The sequence below is a fragment of the Lontra canadensis genome, unplaced genomic scaffold (assembly GCF_010015895.1).
Source record: "Lontra canadensis isolate GAN:19392208 unplaced genomic scaffold, GSC_riverotter_1.0 scaffold131, whole genome shotgun sequence".
NCBI lineage: Eukaryota > Metazoa > Chordata > Mammalia > Carnivora > Mustelidae > Lontra > Lontra canadensis.
The window spans coordinates 3282875-3299095 of NW_022631125.1; the positions used below are offsets into that span (position 1 = coordinate 3282875).

Below are 16221 nucleotides of genomic sequence, written 5' to 3' on the forward strand. Positions count from 1 at the left end.
AGTTTTGTTAGCCTGTGATAGAATATAAATATTCTGACCTGCAATATAAAATTCTGGCCTACAATCCAAGCATTTTAAGTAAGCGCATTAAGGTTATTCAACTCTAATCAATACTCAGAGTAGAGCCTCAAGGGAAACCGCTCATACCCATGCTCCATGATTCTGAGCCTCTCGACTTTTGCTCAGCACATTCTGCCTGCCTTTGCCATTAGCTCTTTCCGGAAATTGAAGCAAGAAAAAAATGTTCAGTGCTTTCTGCCCAGGATTTTTGGTTTATTTGTTGGGGTTTTATTTGTTGTCTTATTTTTTAAATTTTCTAAACTGCTCATTGTTAAAAAATATATATGTGAATCAAAGAATGAGGGGGTGCCTGGGTGGCTCAGTGGGTTAAAGCCTCTGCCTTTGGCTCGGGTCATGATCCCAGGGTCCTGGGATCGAGCCCCACATGGGTCTCTCTGCTCAGCAGGGAGCCTGATTCCCTTCCTTTCTCTGCCTGCCTCTCTGCCTCCTTGTAATCTCTTTTTCTCTCTCTCTCTCTCTGTCCGTGGCGCAATGGATAGCGCATTGGACTTCTAGAGGCTGAGGACATTCAAATAAATAAATAAATAAAATCTTAAAAAAAAAAAAACAATGAGGCATGCTCTATTTTAAACTGCTTGATGTATAGTCTCCTAGGATCCCTTCAAAGGATATACAGTCCTTGAAGTATTTATATAAATATACATGTACACATAGCCTTTCAATATTTTCATAAATAGGATCATATTAAACAGTCTTCTGAATTTTATTTCCTCTAGAAAACAGCACAACATATATATGGTAGCCATTAGTGTTCACCAATATCCGGTTTCCTCTCTTCCTTGTGAATACATGGATAGGGGCCATGTGGCGAGGACTGGTCACTGCACTGAGTGTAAATGATATGTATTTCTGCCCAGCTGAAAATTTGTTGGGCTGGACAAGTTCTCTCTCTGGCACAGTGATCAGCAACATTCAAGGTAATGGCTGTTTTGTTAGCCTCAGTCCCTGAGTGACTACTATGAACACAGTTCCCCCAACAATGTATAGTGAGCAAGAAATAAATCTTTACTGATTTAATTCCCTGAGATTTGGGGGGATTGGTTCTTGCTGCAGCATTACTTAGCCATTCCTCACTGATACACTGAATATTTCTTAAGGTACACATATTTGATCTACCTCATTAAACAGTAGTCTTAAATTAACACAGTAAATTATATCTATTACCCCATTGTTGGGCATTTGATTTTTTGAAATCTTTGCTATTATGAAGTTTGCTACAATAAATATTGCTTGCATGTGCACATACCCGTACGCACACGTGCGCACATGCATACACATGCAGAGCTCTGTTACGATCCACTCGTGAAATTTTTTCTGGATAAAACCCTTCTGAGAGTGTAATCACCAGGTAAAAGTTTCTAAACATTAGCCAGAAACTGCCAACTGTCCTCCAAAATGCTGAGTCAATTTAAACTCCTCTATCAAGAGAAAATGAGAGTATCAGTTATCCTACAGGCTCACCTGGCGTCAATGAGATATAAATGTCACTTTAAAAACAATGCCAGTAAAATAGGTGGCATTTATATCTCATTGTTGCTTCGGCGTGTACCGTAATTAGTCATCTTTTCATGGGTTTAAAAGCTATTGGTATTCCTTCTATGAATTGGCTATTTCTGTCCTTAACCCATTTTTGTCTGCTGATTTTATAGGAGATTTTTGTAAATCCTTAATGTTAATTCCTTGGTTCTTATACTAGCTGCAAGTTTTTCTCTCAGCCTGTCCCTCACCTTTTAAGTGTTCTTATTGCAACTTTTGCTATAGAGAAACATAAAAATTTTCCTGTAGTCAATACAGCCAACTTCTCCTTTATGGTTTTTGGAAAGTGTGCCCTACCACAAAAGAAAAATGTATTAAATGTTTTCCAATCAATTGTCGCTAAAACCTTTATTAATCCATTTTATCTCCACTGATTTGAAAAGTTCTCCATATCTTACAATAAAACCCATAAGAATGGGTCTTTTACGGGTTCTATATTGTATTTTACTGATATTTGGATTTCCTCTACTACATTCCCCTACTATAGTACGTGATGTTTTCAAATATCTACAAATTATATAAAGTCTATATCTAGACACTAATATTCTACTTTTTCAACATTTTCTCAATCCTTTAATTTTCCTGAGGGACTTCATAATCCATGAGCCAATTTCTCACCCTTAACCTTGCAAAACAATACCAAATCTAACAACAACAAAAACCCACATTGTGATTCTGATTGGAACTACTCCCAATCTAAAGATTAATTTGCACACATTAGAATTTTTATAACAATGTCCTCTCATTCAGAGATACAATAAAGCTTTGAATTTGTATTTAATCTTAAACTTTCTTGTTCAGTATTTCTTCCCAAATATTTCATAGTTTTTGTTGCTGTAGCAAATAGTATTCCCCCTTGCATAATATTTCCTAACTTGTTATTACTGGTACAAAGTCAAACTACTGCTTTTTGTGTAATCATCTAGTGTTTAGTTACTTTCCCGAATACTCTTAAAACAGTTCTAACCACTTTTAAACTTAGTCTTTTAGATTTTTAGGTATACAATCATATCTGGGTTCTAATTTAAAAATCAGTCTTCAGTGCTCTGGGATGCCTGAGTGGCTCAGTTGGTTAAGTGTCCTACTCTTCATTTTGGCTCAGGTCATGATCTCAGGGTCATGAGATCAAGTCCCACACTGGACTCTGTGCTGAGTGTGGGGCCTGCTTAAAATTCTCTCTCTCCTCCTTCCCCTGCTCTCCCACCCCCCATTCATGTGCTTTCTCCCTTAAAAAAAAATCACTGTTCAGTTCTACTTTGGGATATTAATACAGTGGTTCCTAAATGCCTATTTCCACTATACCTAGGGTAACAAAATAATGGAATTTTATGGTTGGAAGGGACATTATAGTGATCTAATTCAAGGGTTATATAGTCAAGTACTTACTGGGGTATACTGATAAGATAAATGTGAGAAGGTGTAAGACAATAAGGAATTGGAGAAACTTGAAAGAAACGTTGAGAACAGGTTGTATCTAAAAAGGAGAGTTACCATTCTCTCCCAACTGATGGGTGCCATGAGGAAATGTAGACTCGGTGTCTATTTTTCAAGAGGCGCTAGATATAAAGACTTTTGTTTGAACTCCTAACTTTAAAAAACATTAAACAAAAGCCAAACTAATCACAACTGCTAGCTTCCAATCTAGAAACTTCCCTGAAGCTAATCCAATACCTTCATTTAAGGCAATTTAAACTCAGAAAGGTGTGTCAGAGATCGCAAGAGTAGCAGATGACAGGTAAGGGCTTTGTATTTTGTTTAGCTGTTTGGTGGGTCAGAAGAGTGTTTACAAAGTGCTAGGACTAGGCAAGTGCTTTGCTTGGTTTGGTTACAGACAAGGAGTTTAGTCCCTAATGTCCATACTTTACGTCCTCTGGCTTGTCTTGCCTTGGATTTGCAATCATGGCAAATGCAAAGTGTACCTTTTATTTTTTATTTTATTTTTAAAAATATTTTATTTATTTATTTTGACAGAGAGAGAGAGAGATCACAAGTAAGCAGAGAAGGGGAAGCAGGCTCCCCGCTGAGCAGAGAGCCTGACGCAGGGCTGGATCCCAGGACCCTGGGATCATGACCTGAGCTGAAGGCAGAGGCTTAACCCACTGAGCCACCCAGGTGCCCCCAAAGTTTACCTTTTAAATTCTCCTTCCATTTTGGGGGAAGTTCCACATCATACTCCCTGTCACTCGATATGGAAGTCAGAGCTCAAACTGCAGGACCCAGCCTTCCTTGCAGCTGGAAACGTGCGGGTGACCCAAGCTCCACCAATCAGGGAAGTTTGTAGAAGACATTGACTTGGGAGGGATTCACAGGGGAAACCAGCGAGGCATAGACCATGTTTGGTGCGGTCTGGTCCAGTTCTCTGCAGCAGCACAGGACGCGAGCATGCCAGAAGCGGTGGCGGTGATGACTGTGGTAAGATGGAGTTCTTGGAAGCAGTGCAAATACAGCATTGAGTCACGGGTGGTGCAGTGGTAATGGAGGCCATTTTCCCATCAGACAAGTTCTACAGCCCACTTCTGGGCACTGTTCCTAGAATTTAGTTTCAGGCTGATTTCTTGAGCCCCCCAATGATACTGTGAACCACCCAGGATCCTTTTAATAAATTCCTTTTTTGTTTAGCTAGCCAGAGACAGTTCTCTTTGTTAAAACTAAGGCTTCACCAATACAAAGAATACCATCTGGCAATGACAGAATCAAATCAAAGATCCTGGTCTTTTTGATTCCCGGGCCAGTGCTTTTTCTATGACATCACCTTATTTATATTTAATGCTTTTACGAAGGTTCAAAACGCTGTTTTCAAAAAATGTATGCCAAGGCTGCCATCTCAAAGAGATGCTATGAACACTGTCAGAGTGTCTATTTAGTTCATGATGAGAATAGATGTTTCAGTGCTTTTGGATTATATCTTAGTTTTTGCTTTTGTTCGTACAGACTCATAGACTTAAAAGATGTTAGACTTACAATAAAAACACCCATAACAACACAGAGCTGTTTGAATAAAGATAGAGCAAAACCACATAAAGGGAGAGATAATTGTCTGAGATAAATCAGAATGAGATCATTACAATGTTCTAAGCACTAAATTTATATTCTTCTTCCTTGAAGTAAAGGACAGTAATGGGGTGGATTATAACAACGTTTCCCAAACTCAGTCCACCAAGGAAGATGTTTATTTTCCACCTTCATGGCCTCCAAGGCTTTTAAGAGTTTCTTCCAACCTCATTTATTAAAGAATTTTTTTTAATTATTTATTTATTTGAGAGAGAAATAGAATGCACGAGTGGGAGGGACAGAGGGAGAGACAATCTTGAGCAGACTCCGTGCTAAGTGCGGAGCCTGACGTGAGGCTCGATCTCACAATCCTGAGATCAGGACCTGAGCTGAAACCAGTCAGATGCTTAACTGACTGTGCCACCCAGGTGCCCCTAAAGAATGTTTTCAATGACCTCATCATAGATAAATCTGTAACTTCACTGAAATACAGAAAATAAGCCATAGATTTTTATTACTATTTTTGGTGACATGAAGTGGCAACTATCGGGATAAAGGGTTTTCATTTTCTAGTGTCCATAGTGTGCTATAATAAGAACTTCCTATATATTATCATATTTATGCCTCACAACTTTTCTAATACAGTGGGTATTATTATCCCCATTTTACAGGCGAAAACACTGTTGAGCAACTTACTGCTGCTAAGTGGACCAATGTTAGAACGGAGATTTGGATTCAGGTCAGCAAGTCCAAAATCAGATCTTATTTCTATTGTACTACCTCTCTTAGGAAGAATTTGAATTTTATAAGAGAAAAAAACTTTCTCGAGACTCTAAATCTTCTAAGGCATTTATTACATGGATGTTTATAAGTCCAAGAGGTAGCTGGGAAAGACACAGGAAGGGTAAGCAGGGCATGGGCCTTACCCTCTGGGAGCTCAATCCTGGAGGGGAGAAAAGGTGAGCACGCAGAAAACCAAAATATGCACAGGATTCCTGGGGTAGGTGTCATCTCTAAGGGGTAGCTCAAGGCTTGGGGAGGTGGCCAGAGAGAGGAACTAATCATATTTTCCCTGGCATGGAGCCGGGCCCTCGCTGATGCTGCAGCCTATGGTTCAGAATCCAGGGCCCACAGGGGGAAGCCGCATCTTGCCATGTTCCTGATTGCACAAAACACTGGCCCTGCCAAGCCTAGTCCCTGCCCAGCTCCCTGCTGAGGTCTGCCCTGGAGCCCCCTGAGACTCTGAGGAAGGCTCTCTGCGCTCTCCTGGGTCACAACCAGCGACTCCCATCAGGTGACCTGACAGACTGTGAAAAGACAGAACTAGTGACCCCTACAAGGCAGAAAAGAAATATTTCCTGTCCAACCTGCCTCCTGTTTCCACCTGTCCCCTCATTCCTTCAGGCCATTTATGAGGCGATTATCTCAAGAAGGCCCACGCATGAATCCATTCATCTGTTATCAGGCATGGCATCTTCTGTGGAAGCGGCTGATTAGCCCCCACTCTCCTGGTTTCCCTGAGAGAGGCACAAATCTCTGAGAAGAAGGGTAAGGAAATGCCTGGGGCTTGGACTGCTCCCCCAGTAAAAGGTCAGGGCTCTGAGTCCCCAGGTGTGCGCTCACAGTGCCAGGTATGTAAGAAGGGGAGAGACGCAGGGCCACAGAGGTAAGGCCCAGAGGCCTACTAGCCTCAGTCCTGTCTCTGCCTGCCTACTCCTGCAATGCACAATTTGCAAAGGGGAACATTTTATAAGTGTATTTATAAGCCGACATCCAAGGGCTTCACAACGTCAGTGACTGGAAAGGGCCATAGAGACCGTGACGTGGGCGAAAGTGAGGTGCAGGCAGGCGGAATTGCCCAAGTCCCTTCTCTCAAGCAGGTCAGGCCTAGCTCTCCCTGACTCCCCTCCAGTGAGACAGAGACCACCCTTCCCCAGGGCAAGGCAATCAATTATTTGCTTGTTTGCTGTGGACCTGGCTGACTGAACAGCCCTGAGAAACAGGGCCACTCATGAAATGAATCGACAAAGATCTAGGGTACTTGACCGGAGCCAACTGTGGGTCCTGGCGAGTAATCAAATTAGCAGGGGCTACCTGTGGATAGCAGATGAACTGCACTGAACACCTTGTCTCGTCCAGAGTCAGGGCTCCATCAGTGGGGACTTCTATAAGAGTCTTCCTCTAGTAAGATGGAGATAAGGGGAGGGGGTGGGCAAGGGTCAGGCCATGACTAAACTCCTGTGAAAACACAGAGAAGCTGGGAGGATTGGCCTGTCCTATGAAGACAATGTCACCGCCTCCAAACTGGAACCCCCAAGAATAATCCTAGCAGTTGGCCATTCCGCTGGGGACCTAAGACCTTCACGGAGCCCAGAGCTAAGTGCCAGGAATCGAGCCATGAACAGGACCACCAAGGTCCCTGGCCCTTGGGAAGGAGAAGACACACAGGCGCACACACACCAGACGACCACTATCTAAATTAAGTTCCTGCAAGTTGTACAAAGTGCTGTGAAAGGGGGCAGCGAAAGGCTAAGGCTAACAGGGAGCCATCTACTTATGGCAGGAGAAGCAGAAATAAAACCCTTTGGGCAGAGTGCCACTGAGGATGAGCCTTAGAATTTGCCCTGGAAAGGCCTGGGGTGTGGGCATTCTAAGCAGAGGGAAGGGCGTGTGCATAGGCTTGGAGGCAGGAAAGAGCTTGACATGTTTGTTCATTTGTTCGAGAAACTGAGTGGCAGCCAGCGAGGCCAGAGGACGAGGCTGGGGAACAAGAAGTGATTAATACTGGAAACATAAACAGAGTCACATCACTGGGGACTCAGCCGGCTGCCCTGAAACGTCTGGATTTTACTGTAAGGACAATGGCAAGCCCCGGAAGGGTTCTGCGGGCTGGGCATGACCTGATCTGGTTTCCATCCTAAGGAATTCCTGGCCAGGAGAGGGCCTCAAGATGGGGGTGTGGGTGTGGGGAGAGGAGCTGGTTGGTTCCAAGCACGCCGTGCCTCGAGGCCATCCTCTGTCACACGGCCTGGCGGGCCTTTCCTCCACCCACGGTTAGGGTCGGGCCTCCATCTGCAGCGCAACTTTTCCTCCTTGGATCTCCTGCCCGGGGCCTAAGTGCCTCCCAAAAAGTCCCATAAACTCCCTCAAGTGTTTCCAACAGACTTTGCAAGAGTGTTGGGAGAATGGATGCTTTTGTAAAAGGACACAAAATAACAAAAGTAAAACCACTCCCTCGTTTCTGATGGAAATCTGCTTCCTCCTAATGGCTTTCCATTAGTCCCCAGCCTGGGCAAAGGTCTTTGCTCCTTCCTCCTTCTCCCTTTATTTTCCAAAAGGCCACAAACATGCGTATAACTATGAACAAAAACAAAGAGCTATAAATTCTTATTGATCCCAGAAGGTTGGCAATTCTAAACAATAAAAATATGTCCTGACTGTTTCTCTCAAAAGAACATTCTGGAGACACAAAACAGCTTTAAGACGACAAATGAGTTTGGGGGACACTTTGGACCTGATGGTGGTGGCCTCAGATCACCAGAAATTGATGGAATAGGCAACTCCAGATACAAAGCTGAAAATATCCCCTCCTACACACCCTCCACCCCCTCCTGGACTCACTTCCTCACTGGTCAGCCCGTATCTCGACTGCCCCAAGTTTCTTATATAGCTTTTGGCCACTACTGTTTTCAGGAGTCAGAATTCTCAGTAAAGAGAAAGTCCCCTTTGTTCTCCCATCCATGATTTAATTTTCATCCTCCTGAACGCGCTATTCACTTTGTTTTCAGGCTAAGAAGTTTCACAATTGTACTAGATCCTGAATTTGAATTTCCCTGTGTTTCCACTGTTTGGCAATCTGCCCAGGTCAGCCACTGGACAATCCCAGAATTCAGCTCTACCTTAGAGAAAACCTTCATTGCTCATGATTTCTTAATATAGTTCTAACGACTGTCATCTATTTTCCCCTCGATTTGTCTTTTTATGTTTTTCAAAACACACCGATATGTGTGAACTCACCTACACACACATGCATACCAATCGCCTCTCCGCTGATAATCAGGAAAGTTTCCACTGTCTTTTCCAACTGGATCACATTCCTAGGGAGCTGTCTCTCCTTTTTTCCCCAGATTTCATAGGGGGGGCCCTTAGCTGCATTTTTTCCTCCCAGTCTCACCACCAAGCACTCTTCCGGGCATTCCCTCGAGCCTTCAATACCAGGATTCAGAAGAGGACAGAACTGACTTTCTGTGCTTTTTTGTCTCTCTGTTCTTGCCTATAAGCTTCTTTTATATGCAAATGCACAAACTTTACTAGAAATGGGCCAAACTTGATCACAAAATAGTACGAACACAAAGACGTGTCAAGTCCTAATAAAAAGCGTGTAGTAAATTAGTTAGGCAGCACCAGGGAAGAAACTGTTTTTTTGCTCTTTGGGCAATCTTGAAGGGAAAACAGATTATTGCTGACACCATCTGGCTTACCTGAATGTATTATAATCCACCATCTTCGTGAGCCTAGAGTCAGCAGCTGAAAGAACCTGCTTGAGCTCTCTGGATTTTGATTCTTCTTCTTTCAGCTTTTGTAGGATAAGTTCAATGCTGCTCATGGGAAACTGAAGCAGGGGGAAGGAAAGGAAGGATATTAAAACATGCCTGAGCCATAGGGAGCCCAATCTTTCCGATGGCCGGAAAACAGACTTCACGCTCTGAACCTGAAGGTAGCTGGGCATGGCTTTCCACAGAGACCACCACAGAGAAGAAACAACTAGAATTAAATCTCTTCAGTTGCAGTTTTAGGACAACGAGTGACATCAGCATAGGCCTAGATCGGAGAGAAATGAGCTTAAGGGACAGCAAGCCACAGAAATCAGAAAACAATCCCTCAGCCTTCTCCCCTGAACCCTTGGATGTTGGCCCAATGGGTTGGGAGATCCTAATGGAGCGATTAGTGACTCACAATTGGATAAAAGTGGACCCCCATTTTCTCTGGATCTTATGAGTGGGCCCCCTGGGACTAGCGGCCGTCAGACAATGCATGGCCGGGTGTCGCAGATCCACAAGCACGGCAACCCCCTGACATTCATTCTCTGGCAGGCCCCAGGTGTCGTCTCCTACCCTGTGATTAGGTTTTTGACTCTAAAAATACCTCTTACTCAATCCAGTAAAGCATAGCTTCTAAATAATTACAGCTAAGTGTCAAAAAAAAAAAAAAAAGAGAGAGAGAGAGAAGACTGAATAAGAAGATTCAAAACACTGATGTTAATTTAGTATAAAGGTCTCTTTTTTCCACCACGGGGTTTGTGACCTATCGCAGCCCCCCTTCCTCCCCACCTTCTGCACTGCCTTTCATCTACTTCCATGATTCGATCTATTAGGTCTTTTGCAAAGATATTAAGGAACATATTAATCTTGGGGCGCCTGGGTGGCTCAGTCAGTTAAGTGGCCAACTCTTGATTTTGGCTCAGGTCATGATCTCAGAGTTGTGAGATCGAGCCCCATGTCAGGCTCCATGCCCAGTGCAGGGCGTAGGTCCTGCTTAAAAAACAAAACAAAACAAAAAAAAAAACCAAAAAAAACAAAAAACAAACTAACAAAAAACAAAGAGTATAGTAATCTTTCTCTGGTTCGAAAGTCCTTGTTAAGGGTAGTTTTAAAATAATGCAGCTTTCACTTGGGATGCTGAAACCAGATAATGTCCTACCCTGCTTTTACCTTTCTGAAAGGAGAAAAGCCCTTTATATCTTACAGATATATATGTATATATACATATATCCACACACTCAAGCTATGTTAATATATGTATATAATATATGTACAAACAATATGTATATAAAACTATGTATCTAGAACACATATATACCTATATATAATATGTGCATGTTATATATATGTATAAAATACATACATGCACATTATATATACATATGTATGTTAACATATAGGTTCACCCTGTGTTTGAAAACTGAGTCCTCATTCACAGTAGCTATTGTAAATTGTACCCTGACTGCACTTGCTATGGGCCTCACAGAGTGAAGCATGTCACACGCATGATGGCATTTCCTCTGCATGGTAACTCTCTGAAAGAGTCAGTGCGTAAAGATGAGGCAAGTGGAGCTCAGGGAGAATACATGTCGAAGGCCTCTCAGCCAGGAAGTGTGGAGCCATGTTTCCCAGCTGAGCCTGCTGTCTCCAGAAATGCGGTCCAGAGGGAACGCAGAGAAGAGCTGACAGCCCCCACCCACCGGACCTTCTGGCCACACTCTGCCCGGGCTGTTTTCTCCCGGTGACTGCATCAGGGGCACCACCTATAGATGTCCCATGTCAGGCAGCAGTAGGAGCTGGGCCACTTTGTTCTCGGGTTCCCCGGCAGCCTGGCCGACGTTTTCTCAGAGCTGCACTGTGTCCTGAGGCCTTTCGCGCCCCAACCTCCTCCTTTCCTTCTCCTTTGTCGGGGGTTCAGACCTACATCTCAGGCTCCCCACCTGCTCCTGCTCCTTTCTCACTTATCCTTCATATACATTCCCTGGGATGTCCCTTGCTCATTGAATACAGCCTTGGCACCTGCTGCTCAGAGCCCCCAGACAGAAAAGGGTGATGGGATATATACAGAGAGACTGATCTTAGCAACTTACCCCTGAGCGTTTTATATATAAATGAAAGAGAATTGGTACTTTGTATAGAAATATAGAAAAAAATACAGATATAATTGACACATAAACATTATTTACAGGTAGACTTTTTTTAGATTTCCAAAAATTTATCTGAGAGAGAGAGATAATGAACAGGGGGAGGGGCAGAAGGAGAGGGAGAAGCAGACTCCCTGCTGAGCAGGAAGCCTGACCCAGCATTCCATCCCAGGACCCTGGGCTCATGACCCTAGCCAAGGGCAGACACTCAACTGACTGAGCCACCAAGGTAGCCCCTTACAGGCAGACTTCTAAAACAAATTGTTTCTAGGGGCACCTGGGTCGTTCCATCAGTTAAGCGTCTGTCTTCAGCTCCGGTCACGATCCCGGATTCCTGGGATGGAGCCCCAAGTCGGGCTCTCTGCTCAGCGGGGAGTCTGCTTCTCCCTCTGCCTCTGTGTTCCCTCTCCCTCTGTGTGCTCCCGTGTGCTCTCTCTCTCTCTCAAGTAAACAAACAAAATCTTTAAAAAAATGAAATAGATGGTTTCTAGGTAGATTTTTCAATATTAGGCAATGTCCCTCAAATATACACGTTTGCACACCAAACCAATCCACACTCAAAATCAAGAATTCATCAACTGTTATTTTCCCAGAACGGCACTGCCATACTAGTACTTTTAGTGACAGGACCCAGCTGCCATTTTGTTTCAAACGAAAAAAACTCCCTGCTCACTGTTGCCAATTTGTCCTTGAATTCTTATTTAGGCCTCAGGTAGCTCCTGTTCTGGAAAGCTGCAACCCCAGCAACTACCGGGTTCCCTTGGGGCTTCTGTTTGTTCTGTCCTTGGCCGTCCGCGTAGGCCTGTGCCAATTAACGGGGACTGCGCAGTGTGTGGCACCGGATTTTCTTCCTTTCCTATAGCCGCTGAATCTCTTTATGAAAGCATTGTCAGCGTCAGCAGAAAAGCCAGGAAACTTGATTCAGCCCTGGGCCTGCCTCCTGCCTGTGCCCAGCATCCGTGCCGCTGGGCACCAGAGGGCTCAGCGTGTAAACAGAAGAGATCGGGACCTGTGGCCAAGTAGCGCAGATCCATTATTCATGGCCACGTGTGTGAATGCACAATGTAAGGCCGGTAGGAAGAAGAAAAGGCCTAGAGAAAGAAAAACACAGACTGCAGAGCACTGAGGGGCAAGTGGAGAGTGCCACAGGCAGCTCACCTTATCTGAGTTCGCTTCCATGTAGTTTAAGGTGTACTTGTCAGCATTGAGCAAAAGAAACAGGTAGCCATTCACGTTCACTTTGGCTCCGATATACAGTTCCTCGGCCTTGATATATTCTGATAGTTCACTTTTAAAGACCTCTTGCCCAGGCTTCTTAACACGAGTTCTTTTCAAGAACTTCCCACCAGTAATCCCTATAGAAAAAGAGAAAACTTAATGAGTACCCTTTGTTCTTCAAAGAACCATACAACTTGCCTTTAGAGTTCCTTCCTGCTCAAACACAGACCGTACAGCTTAGCTTGTGAGCTCACACTGCCTATTCTTCTCAGACCTGAAGGGAGAATGAGGCACTAGCAGGACAACAGATTCCCTAGGTGAATGTGTAAAGAAAAAAAGAGATACGGCATTCCAGCCTTTTCTTTCCTCTCTCTACTTCCTTCCCAATCCAAACACCTAAATAAACACTTAGTAAGTGCCTGCTGTATGCCCAGCAGCATACGGAGAAATGGGACGTTAAGAAGATAACCCTGCTTCAGAGCACGGTTTGAATAGTACCACGTAGAAAATTCCCCACTTGAGCTTATTTCCACCTATCTGTCCCAGATGATGTCTTATATTTATTCCGACACGGGGATTAAGTGGAGGATGCCCAGCTTCTGGAAAGAAGCTTACTTAACTGTTTGAAGATAACTCTGAGAGCCCCCTAACTTTTTTTTTTTTCCCCTACAGGCTAAATATCTTTGCTTCTTTTAGCAATGCCACGTATTTCTTACTTTCCAGAATTCTGACCATCTCATGTGCTCTCTTCTGGGGCTTATTTGGGCTTTTTGTTTTTGTTTTTGTTTTGTGGCTCTTGGAAAGCAGCGAGCAGAACTGAGGATGAAACTCCAGTATCTTCTCACTGCTACTTAACTGAAACCTTCAGGCATCTGAATACAACCCGAGCTTTGGGGGTCAGCTTCATCACACTCCTGCCACATTCAAACATCAGAAGTGGCGGAAAGACACAGGCTTAGTAGCCAAACAGAGCTGGAGACCATCCTGGCTCTGTCACTTGCTGGACGATCTTGAAGAGTTATTTAATCTCTTGGAACCCCTCTGAATTCTCACTGGTAAAATGGGAATAAAATTTGTAGGGAGCCATGAAAATGGGCCTTTCAGATCACCTATCTCGGGGAATGTAGTCGACAAAGCACTCCGTGGCTATGCTCTGAAACCTATCCCTGGGTTTGGACCAAGGTCACGCGTCCCACGGGCTGCTGCCAACAAATGACTGGACAGGACAGGGATACCAAGCTAGGTCCATTCCTGCAAGATGGAGTTTCTTCCAACTAATGACTTGGCTCCCGGGTTCCTGGTCAGCCTAGCTGAAACTTACTTAGAATCTCCCTGCAATCTAAGACTTTCTTTCCTTTCTTCCTTCCTGCTGTCCTTCACAGGAGTCAGACAGGCACTGAAGTCCGACAGCTCTCCTGGCCTCTTCTGGCTCCTTCCACAATTTCCCTTGCTGGCATTTTCCCTAGTAAATCTCTTTTATATTCAGTCCCATCTTGTGGTTTGCCCCTTGGAGGATCTGGACTAACATAAAACTTAACCTCTTAGAGTTTTTCCTAAGGATAATGGTAGGTAATCATGGCTGCTATTATTACTAAGATGCTTGCAGTTGATGTCTATTACCCTGTTTTAGGAGTGCTGCAATCTGTTTGGCCATCATCTTCCCCACTCTAGATGTACAGAGTTGATTTTTTTTTTGTAGCCTCTACACCCAACAAGGGGCTTGAACTCACAACCCTGAGATCAAGAGTCACATGGTCTACCAAGCAGACACCCCCAGAGAGGATTTTTTGACCTTTAAGACCATGACTTTCTACTTATTCCTATTTGATTTCATATTTTAGGATTTGATCCATTATTCCAATCACTATGCAGCCTGACTTAGTTATACAAATTATGCCTTATTCATCGGTGCACAGAGTGGCTCACAGCAACTCCTAAGGGCTGACTATTAAATTGTTAGGGATTTTGCAAGCCAGTTGTTACTGTTGGTTGCTTGAAATGCACTATAGTTGAGGTGTCTGCTCCATGACATCTGACAAGTGTTGGAGATCAGGGCTTTTAAATTTTTTTCAGAAAGCCAGTTTACCAACACACTACTAATTCTTCTTCCCAGATGTGCCTTCGGCACAGATAAAAATTTTCAATGTGTTGGGACAAAGAGCAGAGCCATAGAGTTCCATAATTCGGTAAGTCAGAATCAATGGCTCGTCCCGGCAATGTCCACAGCATCAGTGCACTGCAGAGAGGCACTCCGTGGGCCTGTTTGCTGGAACCTTGGCAAGAGCCTCGACAGACAGAGAAGCCAGAGGGAGACAGTCTTTGAAGATTAAATTTTTTTAAAATCTGGGATCGTCTTATACTTAAGCCAACATTTTGTCAGTGGTACTATCAAAAACAGAGATTTCCTCTTGTCTTGCTGTCTTTGCATGGAACTGGTGGTAGACAGACCATGATTCTGAAGCCCCCGGATTCCACAGAAGAACCTCAAAGGCCACAGCGGAAAGGGGAATACTTTCCAAAAGGAGGTGTCCAGAGTCCCCCAACCCTGAGCCAACCAAACTCTTCCTGTTCCTCTTTCATCATTTTATATGTCTGGGTTCCCATTTAAGAGAGCTTTGTAAAATGAACTTTGGTGGTTAAAAAAAAGAAAAGAAATGAAAGCCACTGTCTTAGTCATCTAGGTTATTAAATCAAACCACACTCCCTAACTTTCAAAATGAGGAGACAGTTTCTTATTCTGAGAAAATTGCTATAAGAGCTATACCTCTTACCTGAATTACTCTCAATAGGTTCAAATATTGAAATCGTGTCATCACTGAGAAAGTACGAAATAACAAACAATCTGTCCACATCCGCACATTTGTGTGTGAAGAGTTTTGCAAAAAACCGGAGTATATTGCTTATGTTGCCATAGCTAAATGGAAGAGAAATGAGGGTTACAGCCTTATTAAAGAATTAAAAAAAAAACAACCCTGCAAAAGGTATGCTATTTTTTTTGAGGTATAACTGATTTACAATATTATATTAATTTCACCTGTACAACATGATTCGCTATGACCACTGAAATAAGACTACTCAACACCTACCACCCCACATAGTTATATATTTCATTTCTTGTGATGAGAACTTTAAAGATCTACTCTGTTTGCAACTTTCAAATATGCGATACGGTATTATTGACTATAAACACCATAATGTATTACATCCCAGGACTTCTCTATTTTATAACTGGAAGGTTGTACCTTTTGACCCCCTCCACCCATTTCACCCACCTCCCCCATCTGCCAGGTGTGCTACAGTGTTAAGGGAGTAGCATAAACTCTCTGAAGTTGAAAAAGTTCAACCACTTTCTTATTATTTAGGCTTTAGATCTATATGCAGAGAAATTCTCTCAGTTTATTAAAATCTCTCTTATTCTTTAGATGTCCAGGGTAACCCACTGGGAAAATGTACCCAAAACAAATGTCATAAACACACTCCTCAAACCAGCTGCTTTGAACAGCTGTTTCCCACTCACGAGGCTGGTCAGCGGCCACAACAATCATGTCAACAGGAAGGACAGCACCTGGCCTTCGCTGGTCCAGCAGCAAGAGGGTGTGTCCTGTCAGTGCCTGGAGAAATGACCCTGTGGCCACCTCCCACGTTCTCAGGCTCATTTCCTTGCTTCCTTCCAGCCCCACATCCTCTCCTCCCTGAGCCACTCCCCCAGC

The 16221-nt window shown here is 43.7% G+C and overlaps 1 protein-coding gene across 2 annotated transcripts in view; it reads right to left on the reverse strand.

The window, feature by feature from the left end:
• EFHC2 (EF-hand domain containing 2) overlaps positions 1–16221 on the reverse strand; it is a 184442-nt gene that overhangs the window by 63393 nt on the left and 104828 nt on the right. For both annotated transcript variants that reach the window (XM_032842473.1, XM_032842472.1), the window contains 3 exons: positions 15283–15425; positions 12452–12648; positions 9090–9220 (listed from right to left, as the gene is read on the reverse strand). In XM_032842473.1, the coding sequence (XP_032698364.1) occupies positions 9090–9220; positions 12452–12648; positions 15283–15425 (471 nt within the window). The remainder of the gene's footprint in view (positions 1–9089; positions 9221–12451; positions 12649–15282; positions 15426–16221) is intronic.